This window comes from Choloepus didactylus, chromosome 22, assembly GCF_015220235.1.
Source record: "Choloepus didactylus isolate mChoDid1 chromosome 22, mChoDid1.pri, whole genome shotgun sequence".
Lineage (NCBI taxonomy): Eukaryota > Metazoa > Chordata > Mammalia > Pilosa > Megalonychidae > Choloepus > Choloepus didactylus.
The window spans coordinates 13,066,706-13,088,703 of NC_051328.1; the positions used below are offsets into that span (position 1 = coordinate 13,066,706).

The window sequence follows — 21,998 nt, forward strand, 5'->3', positions numbered from 1 at the left end:
TACCCCCAACCACCAGGCTTCATTCCTCCGCAGCAGGGAGACCACGCCTTCTCGCGCCTTCCCCTCCCGCAGGGATCGCGTTGGAGGTCACCCCGCCCCCCATAAACTGAGATGTCGGGTGAGGAGGCGGGTTGGAGAGGTTTCCCGCGGCCAGAGAAGGGTAAAAGGGCAGCCTGCTGGAGCTCCCCTGCCGGCACCTGCTACCAGGAAGCCTCGGGCCGGGGGACCGCCCCTGGCCCCCGCTGGGTCCGCGCACAGGGAGCGCACTGGCCCTTTAAGAGCGGCGGCGACCGCGCGCGGGGAGGAGGGCTGGGAGCGCCCGAGCCGCTCCGAACTCGCCGGGGTCGTCGGGCGCCCGCTCCCTGGCTCGCGCCTTCGCTCCGGACGGCTGCCGGCGCCTCCTCTCGGGACTGCGCGGGGACCCCTGCCCGGTTGGGCGCGGCGGCGAGCAGAGTCCGCCGGGCGGGCGGGAGGCGCGCGCTCCGGGCATGGACAGAGGGAGCCGGGGGCGCAGGGGGCGCCGCGGGATCGGGCGGCCGGAGCGCTGAGCCAGACAAAAGGCTCAGGAGTTGCGCTCGCTCTCGGGAGCCAGGCCGCCGGCGCCGGGTGCCGAGGCGGCGGGACCCCGCAGCGGAAGGCTCCGGCTGGTCCCCTCTCCCGCGAGCCGACTCCGCGCGCCCCGGCCGCTTCTCCCCGGGCTTGGGAATTTGCCGAAGGGGCCTAAGCGGCCGGGAGCCAGGGAGCCAGGGAGCGTCGCAAGTTTCCGAGCCCCTCGCGGGGACCCGGCGCCCGCCAGGCAGCGCGTCCTGCGTGCAGTGGTGCAGACTCGGCCGGGCGCCGGGAGCATGGGCAGCGACCGGAGTGCGCCCGGGCGGCCGAGCTCGGCGGGCAGCCTCCTCGGCGGCCGAGAGGCGGCGGCGCGGCCGCGATTGCTGCCGCTGCTGCTGGTGTTTCTGAGCTGTCTGGGCCGCGGCGCCGCGGCGGAGGATTCTGAAGTCAACGCCGAGGTAAGGACCCCAGCCCTGCCCCTTTCTCGCGGGCTCGGGGCGGAGTGGTTGCGGGCAGGGTCTCACACCCCTAGCCTGGAGCGTGGAGGTGACGGGAGCGGAGAGGAGCCCCCTACCCACCCCACCCGGGGGGTGTCGAGTGGAGGTAAGGAAAGAGGACCGGGCCGGCTGCCCCTCCCCGGCTCGCCCTCTGCAGCGCACATCTTCCCAAACCTTGGAGGATGTAGGGCTCGCATCCGTCCTCTGCCCCTCCACGTCTGCCTTGGACCCTAACCCGTCCCAGCCCTTGTCGCGGAAGCCTCCCCCGCCGTCTCCAGCCCTTGCGTCCGCTCCTTCCTTCCCTCCAGGGCAGCGGATTCCTCGAGAGCCCTGTGGGCGCGCAGCGGTCTTCTTTGCTAATGAGGAGGGGTTTGCCCCGTGGGGCAGCGCTCCCGCCTAAGTAGCCCCTGGTTGCGTGACTAGAAGACGCGCGCGAGGAGCAGGGATGTGAGGAGGTTGCGAATCGCCGAGGCAGCAGGGATACGGGACAAGTCGGGATGCGGGGGCGCTTTGGCGACTTTGTTGCGTTCTTGCGCGGAAGCCTCGCCGCGGCTGGGTGGGGTCCGAGGGAGAGACTCTGTTTCCCCCGGCGCTTCTTCCCACCCAGCGTCACTACCCCGAAGCCCGGGTCGCACAGCAAGGACTCTACGCGTCCTTTCGCGGGAAGCCTGTCTGACGTCCCTGCAGGGCCCCCTCTCTGGATCCGTCGCCTGGGAGACCTAGAGCGGCATCCTGGCACAGGGCCGGATCTGGCTAGCAGGCCCGGCTCCCTGGGGTCTCTCAGTACCATCCTCCCGAGCGGGGACAGAGAGGGCGCCAGCTCCGCTGCCTCATAGCAAATGCGGGATCCGTTCTATCCCCGACTTCCAAGATCCTGCTCCCGGCCGTGAACTGGGGAGAGGAAGAGACCTGCGCGGGGTGTTACGGGGGCCCCCCCGGCAGGCACTCCTCAGGCCTGGGTGCCCTTGGGCCGGCCTGGACCATCCGGCTGCTCGGGCTGTGGCCTGAGCGCTTTTTCTATTTGCAGCTGGAGCCATGCTGCTTCCCAGCTCCCGGCGGCTTCCCCCACCTCCCTAGGCTGCCTGGGAGATTTTCCGATGGAAGCGTGCCCTTCCCCGCCCCACTTTAATAAAAGCCTGGAGGAAGGGCAGGGAATTCCTCCAGGGCTCGAGTTACACCTCCTAGCCAGTTCCCCACCTGCTCTGCCCTCCCTCCAGGCCAGGCCAGGGTAAGTCCCCCGAGCCATGCCCTGGCGAAAGGCCCCGTGGGAGCCCAGCCCAGGCCCAGGAGGCTCACCTGCACCCCCCTTCACCCAGGCAGGCAGGGGTTTTACAAGGGGCTCCTGCTTGTGGGGACTATCCCGCAGCCAGCCCATATGCCACTCTCTGGAATGGCATAGCAAAGAATTTTAAGTCACAGACCCATTCTTGAGTTTATAATCGACTTGGATGACATTTCCACACAGGAAGTACTTATGGACCAAGCTGGGATTTGGTGGCCATGCATTATGAATTGGTATTCTAGGTGGCCAAGAGGTTGGAGCACTGGGACTTGTTGTTTGAGAGCTTTGCTCTCTTTCCTTTGCTTTTGCTCGGCCCTCACCAGCCCCTGGGCCTGGGCCCTCCAAGCAGAGGGGGTACCTGCAGCCCTGGGGAGAAGAGACCACAGACTGTGTATGTCCCTAAGCCCCTGGCCACACTGACTAGGGACTCTGTGACAGGCCTGCAGCTGTCTCCTGAGCAGAACCTTGGGTTGGGGCTGGGGCTGTTCCTGGAAAAGACTACAAGGTCCAGGGAACCCTTGAATATTGGAAGCCAAGGTGGATGGAAAGATAAGAGACATGTAGGCTATCCCAGCCCTTGAAGCTTTGGGGTTCATGCTGCCTCTTGGAGCACCATCATGTCTTGTCAGATCCGGGTCCAAAGAGTTGCATGTCCTCAGAAGCCAGCTCTTCTTCCAGGGGGCTGTGGGAGAACTGACCACAGGTCCTCCATGTCCAAAGACCAGCCTTGGGGACTCCTGGGCCTGATGTGTACCTTGTGTACAGAGCCTCCCTCCCTTGGAGAAGGGATCTGGTCCTTGTCCCAGAATCCCCACAGCCCAGGCCCCTGATCAGACTGTGGCTGGAATCTTCCCTGAGCAGCTCAAAGCTGAGCCAAGGCCCATCCCTCCCCCCTCCTTCTCTCTCTCTCCCAGGGCAGAAACCACAGGATCTGACCGAGATGAGGAAGCAGGGAGTGTGGCACAGGTGCCAGGAGCCTGCACTCACCTGCAGCCTGCTAGGCCCAGCCTGGAGAAGCCACCACTGAGCCACTCGGCCCTGTCCCACTCCCTCTCTTGGGTGGACCTCAGTCCCAGTCTCCATGCACTTCTGGGCGGGAGTCCCACCCCACCCCATCTCCGAACCCTGGGAGCTAGGGTGGGAGGGCTTGTTCCCCTGCCCAGACCCAGGCCCTGCTACCTGGAGTTCCTGGCCTACCTGGTCTGAGAGTAGACCTGCTCCCCCACCATCCCCCAGGTCTCTGCTCTGGTCTTTCTGGCTGCAGCACCTGGCACACTGAGGTGCCTTTGGTTTTCACCAGAGCAGCTCTGGCTTCCTCCCATCCTCCTCCCCCCACACCTCCAGTCGCCCAGCCCGCCCTCTGGGGGTGACTCAGGTTGCCAGAGTTCACAGGTGTGGCGCCAACACCGCTGAAGCATGGACACGCCCACCTTCCCTGAACACACCCACTGCATACCTTCCTTACCCCTACCTGGCAACTGAGCAGGACGATCCAAAAGAGGGGTGGGGGGAAATTAAAAGAGAGAGCACAGGAGAAGGGAGGTTGGTTTGAATTCTGGTTTTGACCTTCAGGTCTGACTGTGAGCCACAGCCCCAGGCTGCCTGGGCTTCATTCTCTACTCCCACTTCCATGTGGCTCTCTGGGGGTCCCACTGGTCCCCCTCTTAGTGGTAATCTTTGTTTAATATGGAGAAGGAACTACAAAGGCCCCCTGTGCCCACCCTCGAGGAAAAGAGGGCCAGTGTGAGGGCCTTGTCATTGGGAGCCTACAGAAACCTAAGCGTCCCCCCTTCTCCCTCCCACCTCTGCTGGTTCCTCTGTTTCCCTCTTGCTGCCAACAAGCCCTCCTCTCCATAGTCCCTGTTTCAAAACCCAGAGACAACTGGTCTGATTGGAGCAGCCAGGGACCTGGGATGAGAGTGGGCCGGGCCTGTCACACCCAGCCCTTTGCCAGGTGCCCCCTGTCTGGGCTGCCCTGGGGTCCCCTCAGTTGCTGCCTCCTTGTGGAGAATGACCCGCTGTGTGCTCCTCCAAACATTAGCTGCCGGGGCCCCCGCACACATGCCTTCCTTTGCCCTACTCCAAAAAAAGACATTCCTGGATGAGGACACAACATGGAAACACACCCAATGCCACCACCACCAAAGAAGTCTCAATCGATACCCCAGCACCCCCTTCCCAATTGCTGATGCTAACTTGGGATGGCAACACTGCTCGGGCCTGGAAGAGCCCTCCATGCTAAATGTTTGGATTCTGGCCACCCCTCCATGCCCCTTTTAGTTCCAGATGGTCCCTGCCATTGCCACCTCTGCCCCGCAGGGAGTTTGGCTTCTGTCTGAGGCCAGCTGTGGTGGTCCTTGTGGGATACCACTGCTCCCCAGCTATCATCGCAGGTCACAGTTGACATCCTCCGTATCATCCCAACAGGTATCTGGCAGAGCCAGCTCGTCCCATCAGACTTTCAGGTGGGGGCAAAGCCCCCAGGCCAGTTCTGCTTGGGGCATAGAGATGTGTTCCCTGTGTCAGTAAAAGCAGAGAGGGTGTGGGGGCTCTCTGCTTAGATCTTTCTCCATTACAAAGAGGGTCCTGGGAGGACCCCACAGATGAATGTGAGGATTTGGGACCCTGCAGGTGGCTGAACACTCCAGGCCTGAGGCACACAGGGCTTCTAGCTGGACAAGCCCCCCTGAGTTAGGGCTCCTGGAAAGGCAGTGGCTCCAAGGATACCTGGAGACCAGTGGCCTCTGGGGCTGGGCCCCTGAGAGAGGTGGCCCCAATCATGCAGTGTGCATAAGAACAGCAGAGGTGAGTGAGCTGGGTCTGGAGCAGAGACAGGGATGCCTCTCACCAGACCCCATCCACCTGTGGGGATGACAGGAAATGAACAGGAAGACCCCAACTCAGCCTCCTGTATCAGGACAGACTGATGAGAAGACCCAGCCCACCCATTAGATGGCCCTTGGAGATGCCCCATGCCCTACTGGTTGAGTTGCTGGAGCCATGGAGCTGGGAGGTCAGATCTGGATCAGCTCTCCAAGACTGGCCCTCAGCCCAGAGGCACCACCTTGTCCTTCTCCCAAGAGTGACCATGACCCTGGAGAGGTCAGAGTCCATCTCCCTGTCCAGCACTTATGAGGAGGCACTTGCAAAATTGTGGCAAAACAGTGGCAGTGAAAAGTGCTTAACATTGTCAATGGGCAAATCAGGGAATCTCTGAACCTCAGTTTCCGTGTCTATAAAAAGAGAAAAAGAGCATCTACCTAGTGGAGTGTTGGGGAGATTCATTGTGTTGATGTGTAAGGGCCGCACACTGAGCGCGTTGGCTGGCACCCAGGGCCCAGTGAGGTGTCACCTGTAGGGACTTCAGCCCCTTGAAGAGCATGTGTTGAGCACCTTCCACATCTGGTTCACCCTGGGCATGGCCCAGGGATATTTCGTAAGCATGTTCACATTTAATCCTTTGTGAGGAAACCAAGATGTGGGAGAAATTGTCCCCAATTCCACAGTCAGGAAGCAGCAGAGCTGGGATCTGAACCAAGCTTCCCGCCCCCAGGTGGGTTTCAAGGCTGCAGGTCAGATCCCAGGGTGCTGGGTGGCGGACGTTCCGGCAGGACCTGGGCCAGGTGAGAAGGTTGGGGCCGGGACCGCCCTAAGCCAGCATGGAGCCCTCCCCAGAACCCCCAGCCGTCCGCCCCCACCTAGAAGCCAACACCTGCAAGGGGCTTTCCAGGTGAGGCCCCGAGGCCTGGTCCCCAGCCAGCCCTGAAACTCCTGGCAACAGAGGCTGGTTTCCCTCCACCCCCGCCCGCCCCCTGGCCAAAGGACCCGTTTGTTTTTTCCTTCCTCCAGGTTGAGGAGTGGGGGCGGGTAGAGAAGAGGCAGGAACTCCGAGGGCTGCCTCCTTCCTGCTTCCCTGGCGGGGCCTCCCCACCCCCACCCGCCCTCCAGAGGCCCCTCCCCCACCTGCAGCTTTCTCGAAGACCCGTGGAGGGGGGCAGCCTTAAACCCCAAAAAAGGCAAGTGCCTCCTCCTAGAACTGCTAAAATACAGACCCTACTGGCTCTGAAAGTTGTGAGGAGCCACCCAAGGGTTGTGCAGGTGCCGTCGGGGCGGCCAGGGCAGCACCCCCTTTCTTCCCTGGCCTTGGGGTTGGCTGGGCCTTCGGGTGTTCAAACCCAGGCACAGGTAGGGAGGGATCATTTCAGGCCCATTTTGCAGACGAGGGAACGAGGCTCGGCGACGCCATCCCAGCCATCTTCAGTTACTCAAAGGCCTGATGTGTGGACAAGCAGTCAGGGCCTGAGGGAGAGCTTGCTAACAGCCACAGGTGCCCACAGATGGAATGGGCTGCCTGGGAGGCAGCGACGCCCCCTTCCTGGAGCCTGGGTGGGGCCGTGGCCCGGCTGTGGTCCAGGAAGGCCTGAGTGAGGTGGTGGGACTCAGTGGCCAGTGGGGGCCCTTCCAGCCTGAGACTGCATGAGCCTGGGACTCACTCAGGGTTACCCGGCTGGCGAGGCGGCTCCTGGCCCTCATCCCTGCATGGGGCTGGGCCCAATGGCCTCCCCCCGGACTCATGACCCCCATTCAGCACCAGCTCTGGACCCAGCACAGTGGGGAGTGCAGGGCCAGGCGAGGCCTGCCCCCAACAAGCCCTCGGTAGCTGGGGACAGGCATGGGGAGGACCTGGCCAAGGCCGTGAGAAGTTGGGGCTGGGAACATCGCCGGCGGCCCTGACAAGACTCCTTTTGTCCCTGGCTGGGCAACCCTGCCAGGATCTGCTCGGGGTTGCCGAGGGAGCCGCGGCTGACAGAAGCAAAGCAGAGCCGGGCAGAAACTGTCCTTATCGTGCAGGGTCTGATAAGAGCCGGTTGGGAGGGGGCTGCCAGCGCTGCTGGCCTGCACGACCCATCAGAGCCCCAGGGGAGCTGGCTGTGGTGGCAGTGGCTGGCGGGCACGCGCGCTCGCACGCAGACACATGCAGACACACCCCGCTGCTAGTTCAGCTGCTTAATGCACAGTATTGATCTGGCCGGCGTTGTCTCGGCCGTCCTGGGGGGCGGCCCTGCTGATGTGGCCCAGTGCCCAGACCCAGCTGGAGACGGTGGGTGCAGGGAGGATCAGGCGCCTCCCCCAGTGCCGCTCTGGGCGCTGCTCCTGACAAAAGCCAGAGCCTGGTGTCCACGGCCTCAGGCCCAGGGGAGCTGGGTGCTGCTTCAGAAACAGCCTGTCCAACAACACCCACCCTGGTTATAACCCAGACAAAATGCATGACTCTGGGTGGGCCATGGACCCTATCCAAACCCCTCTCTCTGTAAAAGGGGGGTGGAAGCGAGTTTACCTTTCAGGGATGTTTGTGAGCATTAGGGTGATGAGGGTGAACGAGGAAACAAGCCTGGTTCAAAACGTGCCCCACTGTACCACTTACTGACCTCCCGGAGCCTCGGTTTCCCCTCCTGCTTGGCTTGTCCCGCCTGCAAGACTCCAGGCTCCAGGTGATGGGGAGGAAAAGAATGTACCTCATGGAGGGGACAGTCTTTATGGTTACCAATATGGGCTGTGAGGGCTGGAACACAGCCCCTCTCCCTACTTGGGGCTGGGAGACTGGGACCTTGGGGACGCTCCCACCTCTTGTCCCATGGCAGCAGAGCACCTCAGTGAGCTGGGTTTTAGGGCCACAGGCTGCCCCCCACTTAACCTGGAGGCAGCAACCTGCCACATGCCTGGGCACCCCCACCCCATGGCAATATGTCCTCATCTCCTGAACTTGTCACACTGAGCATAGCAGTAGGGTCACAGTAAACTTCCTCCTGGATGCTCAGGAGCAGGGGGAGAAAGCCCAGGGCCCCACGGGAGGTGTCTGCCATGCCCTGGCAGATTCATTGGTGCTTGGCATGCTGCCACCCAGAGCACACGTCTGCCGGAGTCAGGCAGGCTCTATCAGCGTCTCTGCCTTGTCATCTGGAGGCCCTGCTGTTCTTGCTGAGGCACGTTTCTGCTTACCTGTCCCCACCCAGCACCCCAGGGGTGCCACCCTCCCTCAGCCTATGGCTCTGCTCTCTGGCAATGGCTGCCAGACCTTTGTCACCCAGAAGCTGAGGGATCAAGACTCAGCTGAGCTGATGCAGAAATAGGAGCTCTTGGCTTCCCTGGGCCTCGAATGGTGTTGTCTGCACGAAGGAGGGCCCCACAGACACCCTTGGGGTCTTCCCGTCAGCCCTCCAGCTGCCCCTGCATTGCAGGCCCCCTGTTCCATCCCCCCCTCCCCCCAGCCCAGGCTAAGGAGCTTTTCACTGCAGTTGGGCCCAGCCTGAGGAGACTTCTCCCCTCCCCTCCCCACTATTCTGCAGACACAGCTAATCAGCCCATTGGTGGCCTGTGATTGCGTTCCCGAGATATTTTTACCTTATGCAAATAGGTGATGTAGAGGTGCCCTCATCTCAGCAGCCAGTCCCCCCTCTCCCCCAGCCAGAATCCTCTTGCTCTGAGTCATGGCCTCTCCTTCTGGATCTCTCCCAGCTTCTTCAGGAAAGCCGGGTCCATTAAGGATGATGGACCACCCCCCCCCACCCGCTGATCCCAGTACCACTGCCCCCTGCACACCAGGAACCCGCCGGAACCTCAGTGAAGTTTCCCATGTTGGATGGAGCTGAGAGAAGAAGTCCAGGGCCAGAGGGGTCAGGGGAGTCAGGGAGTGGGGGTGGGGAGAGGGGAGCATGGGGTGCTCCTGCCCATCCCCCCAGCTGCCCTGCCCTCAGCTGAGGCTGCCCGCTCAGTGGCCCTTGTGCACAGCCTGGCCTCTTCACCCTGGTGGTGGAGGCACAAGGTGTCTGCCCGGCTGTCTTCCTGCCTTACCAGCTTCAAGTAATTAATCCCACGTCTAATCAGCATCCCCTCCCCAGCCCAGCACAGTGCCAAGCAAGAGTGTGGACTCTTCATTTAACCCTCACAGAAACCATGAGGCGGATCCTAAAACCCTGGTGGGCCAAGATACCCAGGAGGCTGGCTGGCTTGCCCGGGGCACACCCTGGGAATGGTCGTGATTTGTCCCCAGCTCTGCCACCAGAGCTGATGGTTCTCTCAGCTCCATGTCCCCACCTCGTTGCTCTGTGGCTGTTTCTGGGGTCCTGAAGGGCCTTACAGCTGTGGCCGGGCAGCTGTCACTGACTGCAGCAGTTTCTCTGCCCTGCCCTCCCTGGCTCAGCAGCTGCTCCCTCCATTGGCCGCCTGGGCACTGCCAGGCTGGGCTGTTCGGGCAGCTCGTCCACACTGGGAGCTGGCCAGGTGCAGGGCTTGGCTGGCAGATGGTGCTAAGGGAGCAAGTACCTGAGGAGCTGGACATGACACTGGGAGGCAACAGATATGTGGCATGGCCCAGGCTGGCCGACACGTGGCTGCCAGACCAGATCAGACTCGACATGTCCTAACAGCATACTGCCTCGTGGGCCCTTGGGTGTACCTCTCACCTTCTGGAGCCTCTCAGAGGGCAGGCCTCCTGGTCCCCCTATTCTGGAGGTCTCCAGAGACCCAGGGTTGGCAAGGAAAGATGTGAAGGACATGGTTCCATGTGGCCAAGGCAAACAGCAGCCCCTGGCGTCAGGACCCACTGACCTCCTACCCAGTGGTTGCCATTGTCTTGTAGCCGTGAGGCCATGAGGTGGCAGGGCAGAGTCCCCTTTTTTATTATTCAACTTGCGTCACCCAGTCCCTGCATGGAATCCTGCCCTCCAGCTGCAACTGCTACTGTCATGTCTGCTCACAGACTTGCAAGGCATGAATTCCATGCCCTGTGGGTATGCCATGTCTCCCAGGGAGACTATAAGCTCCTTGAGGTCAGGACACCTCAGCCTTGGGCCCCTGCAGCCACCAGCTAGTATGGTGCCTGACACAGAGAGGGGACTCTAAAAACAATTGGATGGATAGATGGATGGACAGAAGGATGGATGAGAAGACTCGCCCAGTGAGCTCTGGAAGGGGATGGGCATTCCCACTGTGTGTCAACTGCTTTCTCTGAGACTGTCTCCCTCAAATCCCCCAACAACCCCATTATTCCCTGTTTTGCAGATGAGGAAACTGAGGCAGGCCCAGAAAGGGGAAAGATATTGTGGCAAAGTGGGGACTGGGCTTTGGGCCTCCTGTCCCACCTTCTCAGGCCTGTGCTGGGCTGTCCGATCATTCTGCTCCCCTTCCGGGAGGTTTGGGGCCCACAGAGAGGACAGTGCCATGGAATTGGTTCTGAACCCTCTAGGGTCCCCAGCAATCTGTTCGGAGTGGTAGGTGGCCCACCCTTGGGGGGCCAGGGCAGTAATAGGGACAGCTACTGTGGACTGCCCTCATGGGACAGCTTACGTTCTAATGGAGAAGACAACACATACCTAGGTGAAATATAGCGTCAGACGGTGGAAGTGCAGGGAAGGAGGAGAAGGAGTATAAGGTGGGGCGCACAGGGCCTTTGGATTAAGGGGTTAAGCGCAGACCTGAGAAGATGACGTGTGAGCCACCCAGAGGTCCGGGGAAAGGGCTCTCCAGGCAGCAGGAACTGCAAGTGCAAAGGCCCTGAGGCAGGAGTGTTCTGGGGTGGGCCTTGGGAAGTGAGGTCAGAGGGCTGAAGCTCCCGTAGGAAGGGACTTCTATTCTGCGTGGGATGGGAAGTCATTGGAGGGTTCTAGGCAGAAGATTGACTGGCTCTGACTTCTCAAGGCCTCCTGTTGTGGCTGCTGTGTGAGAACAAGCCCTAGGAGGGGTGGAAGCCGGGCAGGAGGTGATGGCGGCTGGGACCGGGCGAAGGCGGTGGGGGTGGTGGGAAGGGGTCAGATGCAAGAGGTCGTGGTGCCAGGACCTGCTGACATGGGGTTGCGGCTTCTTTGCAGAACTGGCTGCGGCTCTATGGCTACCTGCCCCAGCCCAGCCGCCACATGTCCACCATGCGCTCCGCCCAGATCCTGGCCTCGGCCCTGGCCGAGATGCAGCGCTTCTACGGGATCCCTGTCACGGGCGTGCTCGACGAAGAGACCAAGGCGTGAGTCCCTCCGTCGGGCCCCTCCCAACCCCACTGGCAGCTGCCCTCCTGCTGGCTGCTCTCACAAGGGCTTGGCAGGTGGGGTTTCAGGAAAGGACGGCCTGGATAAGAGACAGCAGATGGCCTGGCCCTCGGCACCAGTTTGGATTGATTGGTAGTGGCTGCCTGGAGCCTAGTGTGGAGCAAGCCCCTTAGGCTGAATCTAGGCTTGGCAGGGAGGAGCATGATGATTGATTGGTGATGCCTGCCACAGGCATGGGAATAGGAGGACATCCTAGCCAGGCCTGGCTCAGAACTGAACAGCGCATCACGTACCGAGGACAGTGGGGCTCAGGAATAACCCTCCCATTCCCAGAAGGGGCTCCCCTTCACTGAGCCACTGCTGGGCCCATAGCCTTCCAATACAGGATGGTTTTACAGAAGAGGAAATTGAAGCTCAGAGTCCCATCACATCCACATGGGGACAGCTGGGCTGAGGGGCATGAAGAGGTGGACTGCCTGGAGGAGGCAGCGCCAAGTTGGGCAGGGGCATTGAGGGAATGCTCTCTCACACCCCCTCCTTCGTGACCCAGGTGGATGAAGCGGCCCCGCTGTGGGGTGCCGGACCAGTTTGGGGTGCGGGTGAAAGCCAATCTGCGGCGGCGGCGAAAGCGCTACGCCCTCACAGGGAGGAAGTGGAACAGCCACCACCTGACCTTCAGGTAGGGACTCCGGCTGCCCAGGGAGCAGTCCCACCCGGGCCATCACCCAGAGGCCGCTCGCCCCTCTCCACCTGGGCTGAGGCCTCGAGCCCCCCAGCAGGCTGGTCTGGAAGCTTCCTTTCCCAGCAGCCCACCCCGGCATGGCCAGAACCAACGGCCTGGCCCGCTCCCACGCTGCTCGGATTGGCCTCGCATCCTCGGCATTCTCTCCCTCTGGGGGCTCGGCGACCCTTCCTGCTGCTTCCGCCCTTCCCACCTTCACTCACCCCAGCAGCCCGGACTAGTCTCATCCGGCCAGATGGGGTCCTACCCGGTGTACACTGTGGAACCCCACAGTGCAGGAAGGGGGCTGCAGGCATCCATCAGTCAGCCGGCGGGCAGCATGTCAGCTGCAAAAACCCTGGACAGGCACCTTCCTTCTTGCTCCTGAGTCCTGGGGCAGGAGGTGCCCCTGAGTTGAGTGGGCCTTGAGCCATGTGGCGGTCCCCAAGGGCTCCCCTCCCTCTTCCAGTCCACCCACAGACCACTCCCTCTGCCCTGAGCTCCATCTCCCCAAGGAAGAGCACAGCTCCAGCAGTCACGTAGACCCTGGACCCCCAGAGTGAATTAATGGCCCAGCCAGCCAAAATATCTTCCTTCCCATTTAGTGGCCATCTGTCCAGCACACGGAAACTTACTGTCATTTATATGGATATGACAGGCCTCAATCCACTTTTGTCACATGCCAGGCTCTGTGTGCACCACATGAGTTCTCATTTAGTCCTCACCAGGACCCCAGGGAGAAAGCGTTACTCTCTTTCTCCCCATTTTACAGATGAACAAACTGGAATTCAGTGAGACTGAGTCACTTGCCCAAAGCCACACAGATAATGTTAGAGCCAGGACTTGACTCAGGTCTGCCTGGCCCTGGAAGGAGCCCAGCATTTAGAACTGCTTGGTCCGGTTTCCCACCTCAGCCATTTGCATCCCACTTTCTAGGACCTTCCCACTGCCACAGACCCCCTGTAGTTTCATTTACTTTACATTTTTCTTATTTGCTGCAATGCAACCCTATTTTGTGACATCTTAACCAACTCTTGGGTTTGACATGCTAAGCCTGTTTCTCAAATTCCTATCACAGTTAACAGAGTTGACATTGGTGGGTGTGTTCCTTGATAACCTCCCCCTCCTCTCCCCACTCCCCCGTGCTGTGGCCCTGCACGGTAGTCCCCAGGCCCGGCTCCCTCACCTGCCCTCCACGCCATCTGCAGCATCCAGAACTACACTGAGAAGCTGGGCTGGTACCACTCGCTGGAAGCGGTTCGCAGGGCCTTCCGCGTGTGGGAGCAGGCCACGCCCCTGGCCTTCCGGGAGGTGCCCTACGAGGACATCCGGCTGCGGCGGCAGAAGGAGGCCGACGTCATGGTCCTCTTTGCCTCCGGCTTCCACGGTGACAGCTCCCCGTTTGACGGCACGGGCGGCTTTCTGGCCCACGCCTACTTCCCCGGCCCTGGCCTGGGTGGGGACACTCATTTCGACGCAGATGAGCCCTGGACCTTCTCCAGCACTGACCTGCATGGTGAGGAGAGCTGGCCAGAGCGGGGACACTGGACACGACCCCCTCTGAGCCAGGTCAGCAGCCTCAGGGGTGGGGGAAACGCCTCCCCCATGCAGGTCTGGAGCGCTGACATGCTCTCCAAAGGGTGGGAGGGAAGAGGTCTTTGCCCACTTCTCAGAGAGGCTGGAGATGGAGAAGTCAAAGCAGCTCAGCTGTCCAAGAATGAAGCAAGGGCAGGCTGTCTGGCAGCCTCAGCCTGGAGGGCCTGGGGTGGCTGGGTCCCTGGGCAGGGCCAGAGCTGACCGTGCTGCCCACCCCCACGGCAGGGAATAGCCTCTTCCTGGTGGCGGTGCACGAGCTGGGTCACGCGCTGGGGCTGGAGCACTCAAGCAATCCCAGTGCCATCATGGCACCTTTCTACCAGTGGATGGACACAGACAACTTCCAGCTGCCTGAGGATGACCTTCGGGGCATCCAGCAGCTCTACGGTGAGAGGGGTGAGCAGGTGGCACAGCTGAGGCCAGCAGGCTTTGCACACCTGCTGTGCACTAATGCTCCCACCCCAGTCCTACAAGGTGCAGTACTGCTACTATCCTTATTTCCAGATGAGGAAACTGAGGCCCAGAGAGAATTACACAATGAGTAAATGGCATTGCTGGAGATCAAACCCCAGCTGGCCACCTCCAGGGCGGGGTGTTCACCCAGAGCCCTCACTGTGGCTCCAGAGTGAGGCCATCGAGGGGCAGAGGTGGCCCCAGGGCCCCTCACTGACCCTCCTTGCCTCCTCAGCCTCAGCAGTATTATGAGACTGAGGGTACTTGGGGGTCCCAGGACCCTCTCCCACTCAGTCTGGCATGGGCTCTCAGCTATGTTTTATCATTTCCCAGTGGCTCTACCCAGGCCCCCCCTGAGAAAGCCTCCAGTGTCAGTCCCCCGCATCCAGTCCGCAGGCGTGCCCTTGCCGAGCCCCTGCTGTGTGCTGCAGCCGGCCTTGCTGGGCACTTGGCAGACGCCCTCCAACCTAGAGAGCCGACACCAGAACCAGCCGGCTTCTTTCCTCTGCTGCATCCACTGCTTCCTGGAGCTTCTTCTGGGGCAGGCTGGGATCCCGAGGGAAACGTCCCGAGGGGAAGTGGAGGCAGGGCAGCCTCAGGGCGCAGTGTGGGGAGGTAGGGGAGGGAGCTGTATGGAGGAGGACCCAGGTCCTCCCAAAGACGATGGCAGGTTCGTGAGGGTCTGCCATGGCCTTTCACTTTTCACCTCAGTGGAGCTGTCACCGGGGAGCCTAGGGGTTACAGGGTTCTGAGCAGGAGACCCTGGCACGGTGGTTGGGTTCTGGGGCTGCCCCTCACATCCCACCCCCACCCGTCTCTGCAGGCACCCCGGATGGGCAGCCACAGCCCACCCGGCCCCTCCCCACCGTGACGCCCCGGCGGCCAGGCCGGCCAGACCACCAGCCCCCACGGCACCCCCAGCCACCACCCCCAGGCGGGAAGCCAGAGCGGCCTCCAAAGCCAGGCCCCCCGGCCCAGCCCCGAGCCACGGAGCGGCCCGACCAATATGGCCCCAACATCTGTGACGGGGACTTTGACACAGTGGCTGTGCTGCGGGGGGAGATGTTCGTGTTCAAGGTCTGACCCCGCTCCCCGACCCCTGCCTCCCCCAGGCTCAGAGCAGGAGAGCACCCACCCAGTCCTCCCAGAGCCTTCCCCGCCCGGCTGCACAGGCCCCTGCCCTCCCTCCCTGATCAGACCCTGGCACCGTCACCCTCAGACAGAGGACACCAGCCAAGGGGACGAGGGGCTTGCCCAAGTGCCCCCTCCCCAGCCCAGGGCTCTCTCTGCTTGGGGCTGCCCAACTGTCCGAGCCCCTCCTTCAGCGTCTCAGCGCCTCCCCTGGGCTCTCCCTGGCCGGGGAAGGGGACAGTTTGAGGATGGGCCTCTGCCCAGCCAAGGAGAGTGCCCGCCCTGTCCGCTCACACCCACCCCTCTCCCAGGGCCGCTGGTTCTGGCGGGTGCGGCACAACCGTGTCCTGGACAACTACCCCATGCCCATCGGGCACTTCTGGCGTGGCCTGCCCGGCGACATCAGTGCTGCCTACGAGCGCCAGGACGGTCGTTTTGTCTTCTTCAAGGGTGAGCTGGGGCGGGCAGCATCAGGGGCAGCCTTCCTGCCTGGCCTCCCACCAGGCGAGGCAAGGGGCTGCGTCACCTCTCTCGGACCCCACCCGCCTGTCTCCTGCCCCCCTTATGGGGGTCTACTAGAAATGAGGGCAGATGGCAGCAAGGTGGGGGTGGAGTGGGGGAGGCAGACAGAAACTGGGGAGGGGGACCCAGGTCCAAGCCTGAGGCTGCTCCGACTGGGGGTACTGCCTCATTTCCATCCATCCTTGCCCACTTGTGCCTCCTGTTTCCGGCTTGTCCTGGATGCCTCTGGCAGCCCTGTCCTTATAAGAATGGGTCCCCCGAGCCCATGCTGGGGCAGAGAGCACCCTTCCCACCATCCCTACTGCTGGGGCCTGCATCCCTGGGGAAGGCCTGGAGGGCAGCCCTGGCCTTGCACCCCGAGGGCTGCTGGAGTACCCCACACTGGAGGCCCCTCTCCTCTGCATACAAGCACAAGGGGGAGCAAGAGCCTGTGTGTAGCATGACTGAGTGTGTGGTGCGTGTGAGCAGAGGTTGGACAAGGGTAAATGAGTGTCACAGTGTCATTATCAGTGCGTAAGATGCACAAGGGAGTCGGGGTGTATCTGTGTGGATGTCAGTGCTTGTTGTGTGTGCAGAGGTGTGTGTGAGCATGACTGCCTGCGTGTGCATGTGTTGGTGAATGGCAACACCTGAGAATGGGTTTGTGGGCCCGGAGCAGCTCTCCCCTTGCCCCTCCCTGCCCCAGCCCGGCCCCATATCTGTCCTCACGTCTCCTCCTGCTCCTCCCAGGTGACCGCTACTGGCTCTTCCGAGAAGCCAACCTGGAGCCCGGCTACCCACAGCCACTGACCAGCTATGGCCTGGACATCCCCTATGACCACATCGACACAGCCATCTGGTGGGAGCCCACGGGTCACACCTTCTTCTTCCAAGAGGACAGGTCAGTAGTGTACCCCTCCCCTAAAGGGAGAAAGCCCCCACTGGGCCTCCGGGTCCCTCACCCTTGGGCCTACCCAGCAAGAATCTGCTGCCAGTGGGCCTGGGCACCACTAAGCAGAGCCCCAAGGTCCCCAGCCTGCTGCGTTCTGGTCACAGGTACTGGCGCTTCAATGAGGAGACGCAGCGAGGAGACCCTGGGTACCCCAAGCCCATCAGCGTCTGGCAGGGGATCCCCACCTCCCCCAAAGGGGCCTTCCTGAGCAACGACGCAGGTACCAGGGCCTGTCCCCTCCCAGTGTGCCCAGGACTTACCTGCTCTCGCCCCATCCACACACACCAGGGGACAGGCTTGCCAAGGACAGCCAGTGTCACGATGGCATGTGTGAGGATATGTCTCTGTCCGGCCCTTGGGCTGGGAGCTTCCTGAGTATGGCTTCTCCTGGGCCTCCCTGCATCGTTAGGATCCCCTTTTCACAGATGGACAAACAACCAGAGAGCCTGAGTAACTGACCCCAAATCCCACAGCCACGAGGCAGTTATGGAGCCAAGATTCCAACCCAGGTCCCTGCAGAGTCAAGCCACCCCTGAGCCCTGAGCCTGAGTGGGGTGAGATAAAGGGGCCCCCCTGTGAGCTGAACACAGGGCATTGGGATGAGAATTCTGCCAAGGTGTCCACTTACCTGCCTGGAAGGGAGCCCTGGTCTCGCTCTGTCACTAGAACCGAGCTCCAGGGAGCTGGGGCTGTTTTATTTCTGCAGCAGTTTCTCTGGTAAGTTGAAGAGAAACCATTAGTCCTGGTTTTCGGGCTCAAGGTTCTCAAGCTCACTGACTTGTTCTGCCAGTGCCCCGGCTTGTCACCTGGCTTTGGTGTGTGAGCACCTGGCTCTGCAGCTACTTGGATTTCATGCTCAGCAGAGCACAGGCTCACCTTGATTCAGACCCAGGGTTGATGGAAGGCAGGTGGGCAAGGTGGCCAAGGCACAAAGTGGGCCCCAGGCAATGCCAAGCTCCGCTCCAGGTCTACAGTGGGATGGCAGGTGGCCTTGTACAAGACACTGACCTCTCTGTGTCGGGTAAAGCCAGCCCTGGGACCTGGCAGCAGGCTGGGCTCACCACTGAGGCAACAGGGGTCCCTGACTGCAGCCCCCAACCCAGCAGGCTGCTCAGGGGTCCGGGAAGCTACTTGATGGCCTCCTGCCCCGATCAATGTCAGCCTGGCCCAGGAAGTCCCAGAGCTTAGTCCTGCCCTTGACCCCAGCCTCCCCCCTCCCTGAGCCTCAGTGTGGCCCCTGTAAATTGAGAAGAGGTGGGTTTGGAAAAGCTTGAGGAAGCAAGTGAGAAGGAGGGGATTTTAAAGCTGGGACCACCCCAGCACCGTCGTGGTTGGCTTGGAGGGTCTAGGACCTGCCCCAACGCCTGTCTGCCTGCTTGCCCCTGCAGCCTATACCTACTTCTACAAGGGCACCAAATACTGGAAATTCGACAACGAGCGCCTGCGAATGGAGCCCGGCTACCCCAAGTCCATCCTGCGGGACTTCATGGGCTGCCAAGAGCACGTGGAGCCCGGGCCGCGCTGGCCCGACGTGGCCCGCCAGCCCTTCAACCCCGACGGGGGCCCCGGGACGGGTGCTGACAGCGAGGAGGAGGGCGAGGCGGCGGGGCCTGGCCCGGCCGGCGGGGAGGGGGATTTCGGGACCGGCGCCGACGAGGACGGGGGCAGCCGCGTGGTGGTGCAGATGGACGAAGTGGCGCGGACCGTGAGCGTGGTGATGGTGCTGGTGCCCCTGGGGCTGCTGCTCTGCATCCTGGGCCTCACCTACGCACTGGTGCAGATGCAGCGCAAGGGCGCGCCGCGCATGCTCCTCTACTGCAAGCGCTCCCTGCAGGAGTGGGTCTGAGCCCCGCCGCCCCGCGCCTGCGCCCTCGGTGCTCGGCCCGGCTGGTTCTGAGACGGCTCCTCGGGCGCCCCAGCAAGAGCGTTCGGTGGCGCCGTCAGCCCCTGGACCGGCGCCTTCCGGGCCCTCAAATAATCCCCAGCCCAACCCCGCCATTGTTTATTTATGCCCAGGTATCCTTTTTCTTTTTTTCCTTTTCTTCCTTTCTTTCTAAGCACAGTAACTGAGCATTTGTTTCTGCTTTCCTGACCAAGGGCAGTCCTTGCGTCCCCACCCAGGCCAGGCGAGTTAGGGTTTTCCAACTGTAGTTCTGCTCCAGCCAGGGAATTAGGTCCTCCTCCACCTCTGGTTTGGTGGCAGCCAGAGGATCGGAGGCACCGAAAGCCCAGGTTGGAAGAAGGGGCCGCCCTGGGACCGCGTGGAGAAGAGGGAGGTCTGGGGCTGCCCCCACCTGAATGTCTGCTTTAAGAAGAGCTTCCCACCGGGGGCAGCCCCAGGCTGGAGGTGAGGGGTAGAGGGCTGGCCCAGGGACCTTGGAGTCCCTGTGGAGGCTTGGTTCCTTCCCACCCCACCGCTGGCAGCCCCCAGGGACCCCTGGAGCCTACCTACACCTCCCCACTCTCTGGAGATGGGTCCTGGGCCTGCCTTACCAAGGACCAAAGGGGTCTGCTGAGGGGTCCTCCCCGCCCCCCAAGAGGTAGCACTGATCTAGCCCCCCTGGATGGACTTCAAACCTTCTGTCAACTTTCCCCTCTCTGAGCTCCAACCCACCTGGGCTCCTTCCCTGCACTTCCTCCCACCCTCTCCCCATGGACACCCACAGTCCTCGGGGGTCTCAGAGCTCTGCCAGCCTCAGGCTCCAGCTGCCAGTGTCCCAACTCCCCCAGGGGCAGGGACCCTGTGCGCAACTGTTTGGGTGCCTCCAGCTCACCACACACCAGATTCGGGGGAGTTCTCCCTTCCAGCCCCTTACCCCAACGGGACTGGAAGGAGAGACACTGGTAGAGGCCAGTGACTTGTCCCCACACAGACCGGGACAGCTGTGGAACCCCCAAAGCAGCAGGTCCCAGTCGTAGAGATCCTCCACCCTGGGCTGAGCCCTGAGGGCTGAGATACTTCCTTCCTCTTTTCCTTCCCAAATTAAAGATGAGGTCGAGGCTGCTGTGGGAAATGGTACTGTACAGCTGGCTCTGTCCCCTCTGCTTCCCGGCATCCCTTAGCAAACAGGTGCTGTGCCCAGCATCCCGAGGCCCCTGGGTGGGGGGAGTTCCACTGGCCTCCCTCCATGCGGCGGCCTCTCCTAGGCTGGCGCGGACTTGGATCCTGCAGCTTTCTTCACCACCTCCCCAGAACCCAGCCGGGGGCAGGGTGGGGCCCAGCGCCCATCCCCCCACGTTTATTTCTGTAAATAATCTGCACTGATTAAATTGTACAGCCGGCAAGTGCAGCCTTGTTTGTAAGAAGCCTGGGCTGAATGTTACAGCTGGGGGGGGTGCAGGTGGCGGGGGGGGGGGTGGGGCTCAAACCCAGGCTGGGATTAGGGACCTAGATCCCCCACCCGCCACACTGCTGAGACCTTGTTCCCAATTCTGGTGAGGCTCCTTCCCAGTGGCCTTTAGAAACAAGCCCGGGGTGGGGGTGGGGTGCCCCTCAACCAACCAGAGGAGGGAGAGGCAGGGGCCCAGAGTCACCCTGCTGGGGTGGGGCAGGGAAGGAGTGGGGGGTTCGTTTGCCATCCGTTCCTGGTGAAAAAGGGCAGCCTGGTTTCCCACACACCCCTCCATGTCTAGAAGATCCTGGCCAGGTCACCCCACCCTCCCACTGATCCATCCCGAAGACCCAGCCTGGTCAGGAGCCCAGAGCTGGACACAAAAGAGGCCGGAATGGTGCCACTTTGGATTCCACAAGTTCCCCTTACCACGCACTCTGCTCAGAGGGCGAGGAGGCACCCAAAACCTGTCCTCCCATCTTTGAAGAAGCCGGAAATCCCAACCCAGGCCTTGGCAGGGTGCTGCTGATGTCCCAAGGGAGCAGGAGGCTGGGGCACCAGCCGGCTCTCAGGTCCCAAGTGGCTAGTGAGCCAGGAGCCCTCCTTCAACCCCACGTTCTTCCTCTCAGCCAAGGCTATTAGGTACTGCCCTGGGCCCCAGGGAATGCAGCGGTCCATGTAGTGGGGTCCCACCCCAACCACGGAGCAGGCCCAGCCTCCTCGGGCAGGGTCTCAACCTGTTCTGGCCTCCTCACCTCCACAGCAACCAGCCCCCTCAATTCCACCCTTCCTCTCTTTGTGTTGGAAACTGGCTGGAGAGGAGGAAATGCTGGCCCTCGGGAGCCCCAAAGGCTCCTCAGGCTCAGCTAGCCAATGACCTGTGAGCTACCCCCACCGCAGGGGCCTTGGCAGTCAGCATGGGGGGTCCAGGGCGGATCCCATCTTTTCAGTTTTCCTGTTGCAGAAGCCACAGGGCCACTCCCAGGACTTCCTTCTGCCTGGAGCCCCGGGCGGAGCTACAGGCCACCAGCAGGTGGGGGGCAGTGGTGGGGGTGGGCACAGAGGCAAGAAAGGAGAGGATGAAAGGCCTTCCCTCCTTGAGCTCTTCCTCGGAGCCAAGGCTAGAGGAGAGGCTTGGCAGAGGCCTCAGCTTCTCAGGAAACTGCCTGAGGAGCTTTCTATCCCCAAGGCTTCTGTTAAAATCTCAGAGAAACCCAATGGGGGTCCGGCCCAAGGGGCCAGGATGTGTAAGGGGTGGGGGGGGGGTCCCTGAGAAGGGTGGACAAGCAGGTGGGACCTACCTCCCCCAGCCCCAGACAGCCCAGCAGACCCCAGGTTGGCCGGAGCTCTGGCCTGTGGGGAGCTCTAGCCCACCCCGTCCCCCAGAATTAAACAGAGGCCTGCATCTTTAAATAAGATTTTTTTTTTTATGTGTGGCTACAACCAAAACTCACCTTGGGCCTCTCACAAACCCTTTTCCCTCAGCTTCTTCTCTTTATAATGTGCTAACTCCTAAGTAGGAAAGGTAAGGCACTATAGATAAACAAAAAGAAGAAAAATAATTCCTCCAGCCAGTGTTGACAGTTTGGTGTATTTACTTCCAGTCTTTTTTTCTCTGCATTCGTATCACGTGGAGTTTTAGAGTCTAAAACATTCTGGGCTTGAGCCTTGACGCTGCCAACTTCTAACCTGGGGCAAGTACTTAAGCCTCAGTTTCCCCACCTAACGCACAGCCTGTTGGGAGGGCGAAGAGAGGGTGGGTGGCTGTAAAGGGTGGGCCACAGTGCTTGGTGCTGGGCAAGTGCTAAATGGGTGGTCTTGACCCCAGGTGACCTGCATGCTCCCCCCCCTCGACATTTTATTCATGAGAAAAGTGGGGCTCAGAGAGGTGGAGCAATTTGGCCAAGGTCACACAGCTGGGAAATAGCCACACCAGGATTAGAACC

General features: G+C 61.5%; 1 protein-coding gene across 2 annotated transcripts; it reads left to right on the plus strand.

Moving 5' to 3' along the window:
* The first annotated feature begins 219 nt into the window (after window positions 1–219).
* On the plus strand, window positions 220–20,005 carry MMP15 (matrix metallopeptidase 15). Of its 2 annotated transcripts, none has more exons than XM_037816265.1 (10): window positions 220–1,007; window positions 11,196–11,344; window positions 11,917–12,045; window positions 13,296–13,603; window positions 13,909–14,079; window positions 14,960–15,213; window positions 15,579–15,717; window positions 16,519–16,669; window positions 16,825–16,940; window positions 18,109–20,005. In XM_037816265.1, exons 1-10 carry the CDS (start codon window positions 846–848, stop codon window positions 18,564–18,566), a joined length of 2,037 nt encoding a protein of 678 aa, XP_037672193.1. In that variant the 5' UTR covers window positions 220–845; the 3' UTR covers window positions 18,567–20,005. The 2 variants fall into 2 exon arrangements, with proteins under 2 accessions (XP_037672193.1, XP_037672194.1); XM_037816266.1 differs by having other exon boundaries at window positions 846–1,007; window positions 13,909–14,070; window positions 18,109–18,566.
* Window positions 20,006–21,998: the final 1,993 nt, after the last annotated feature.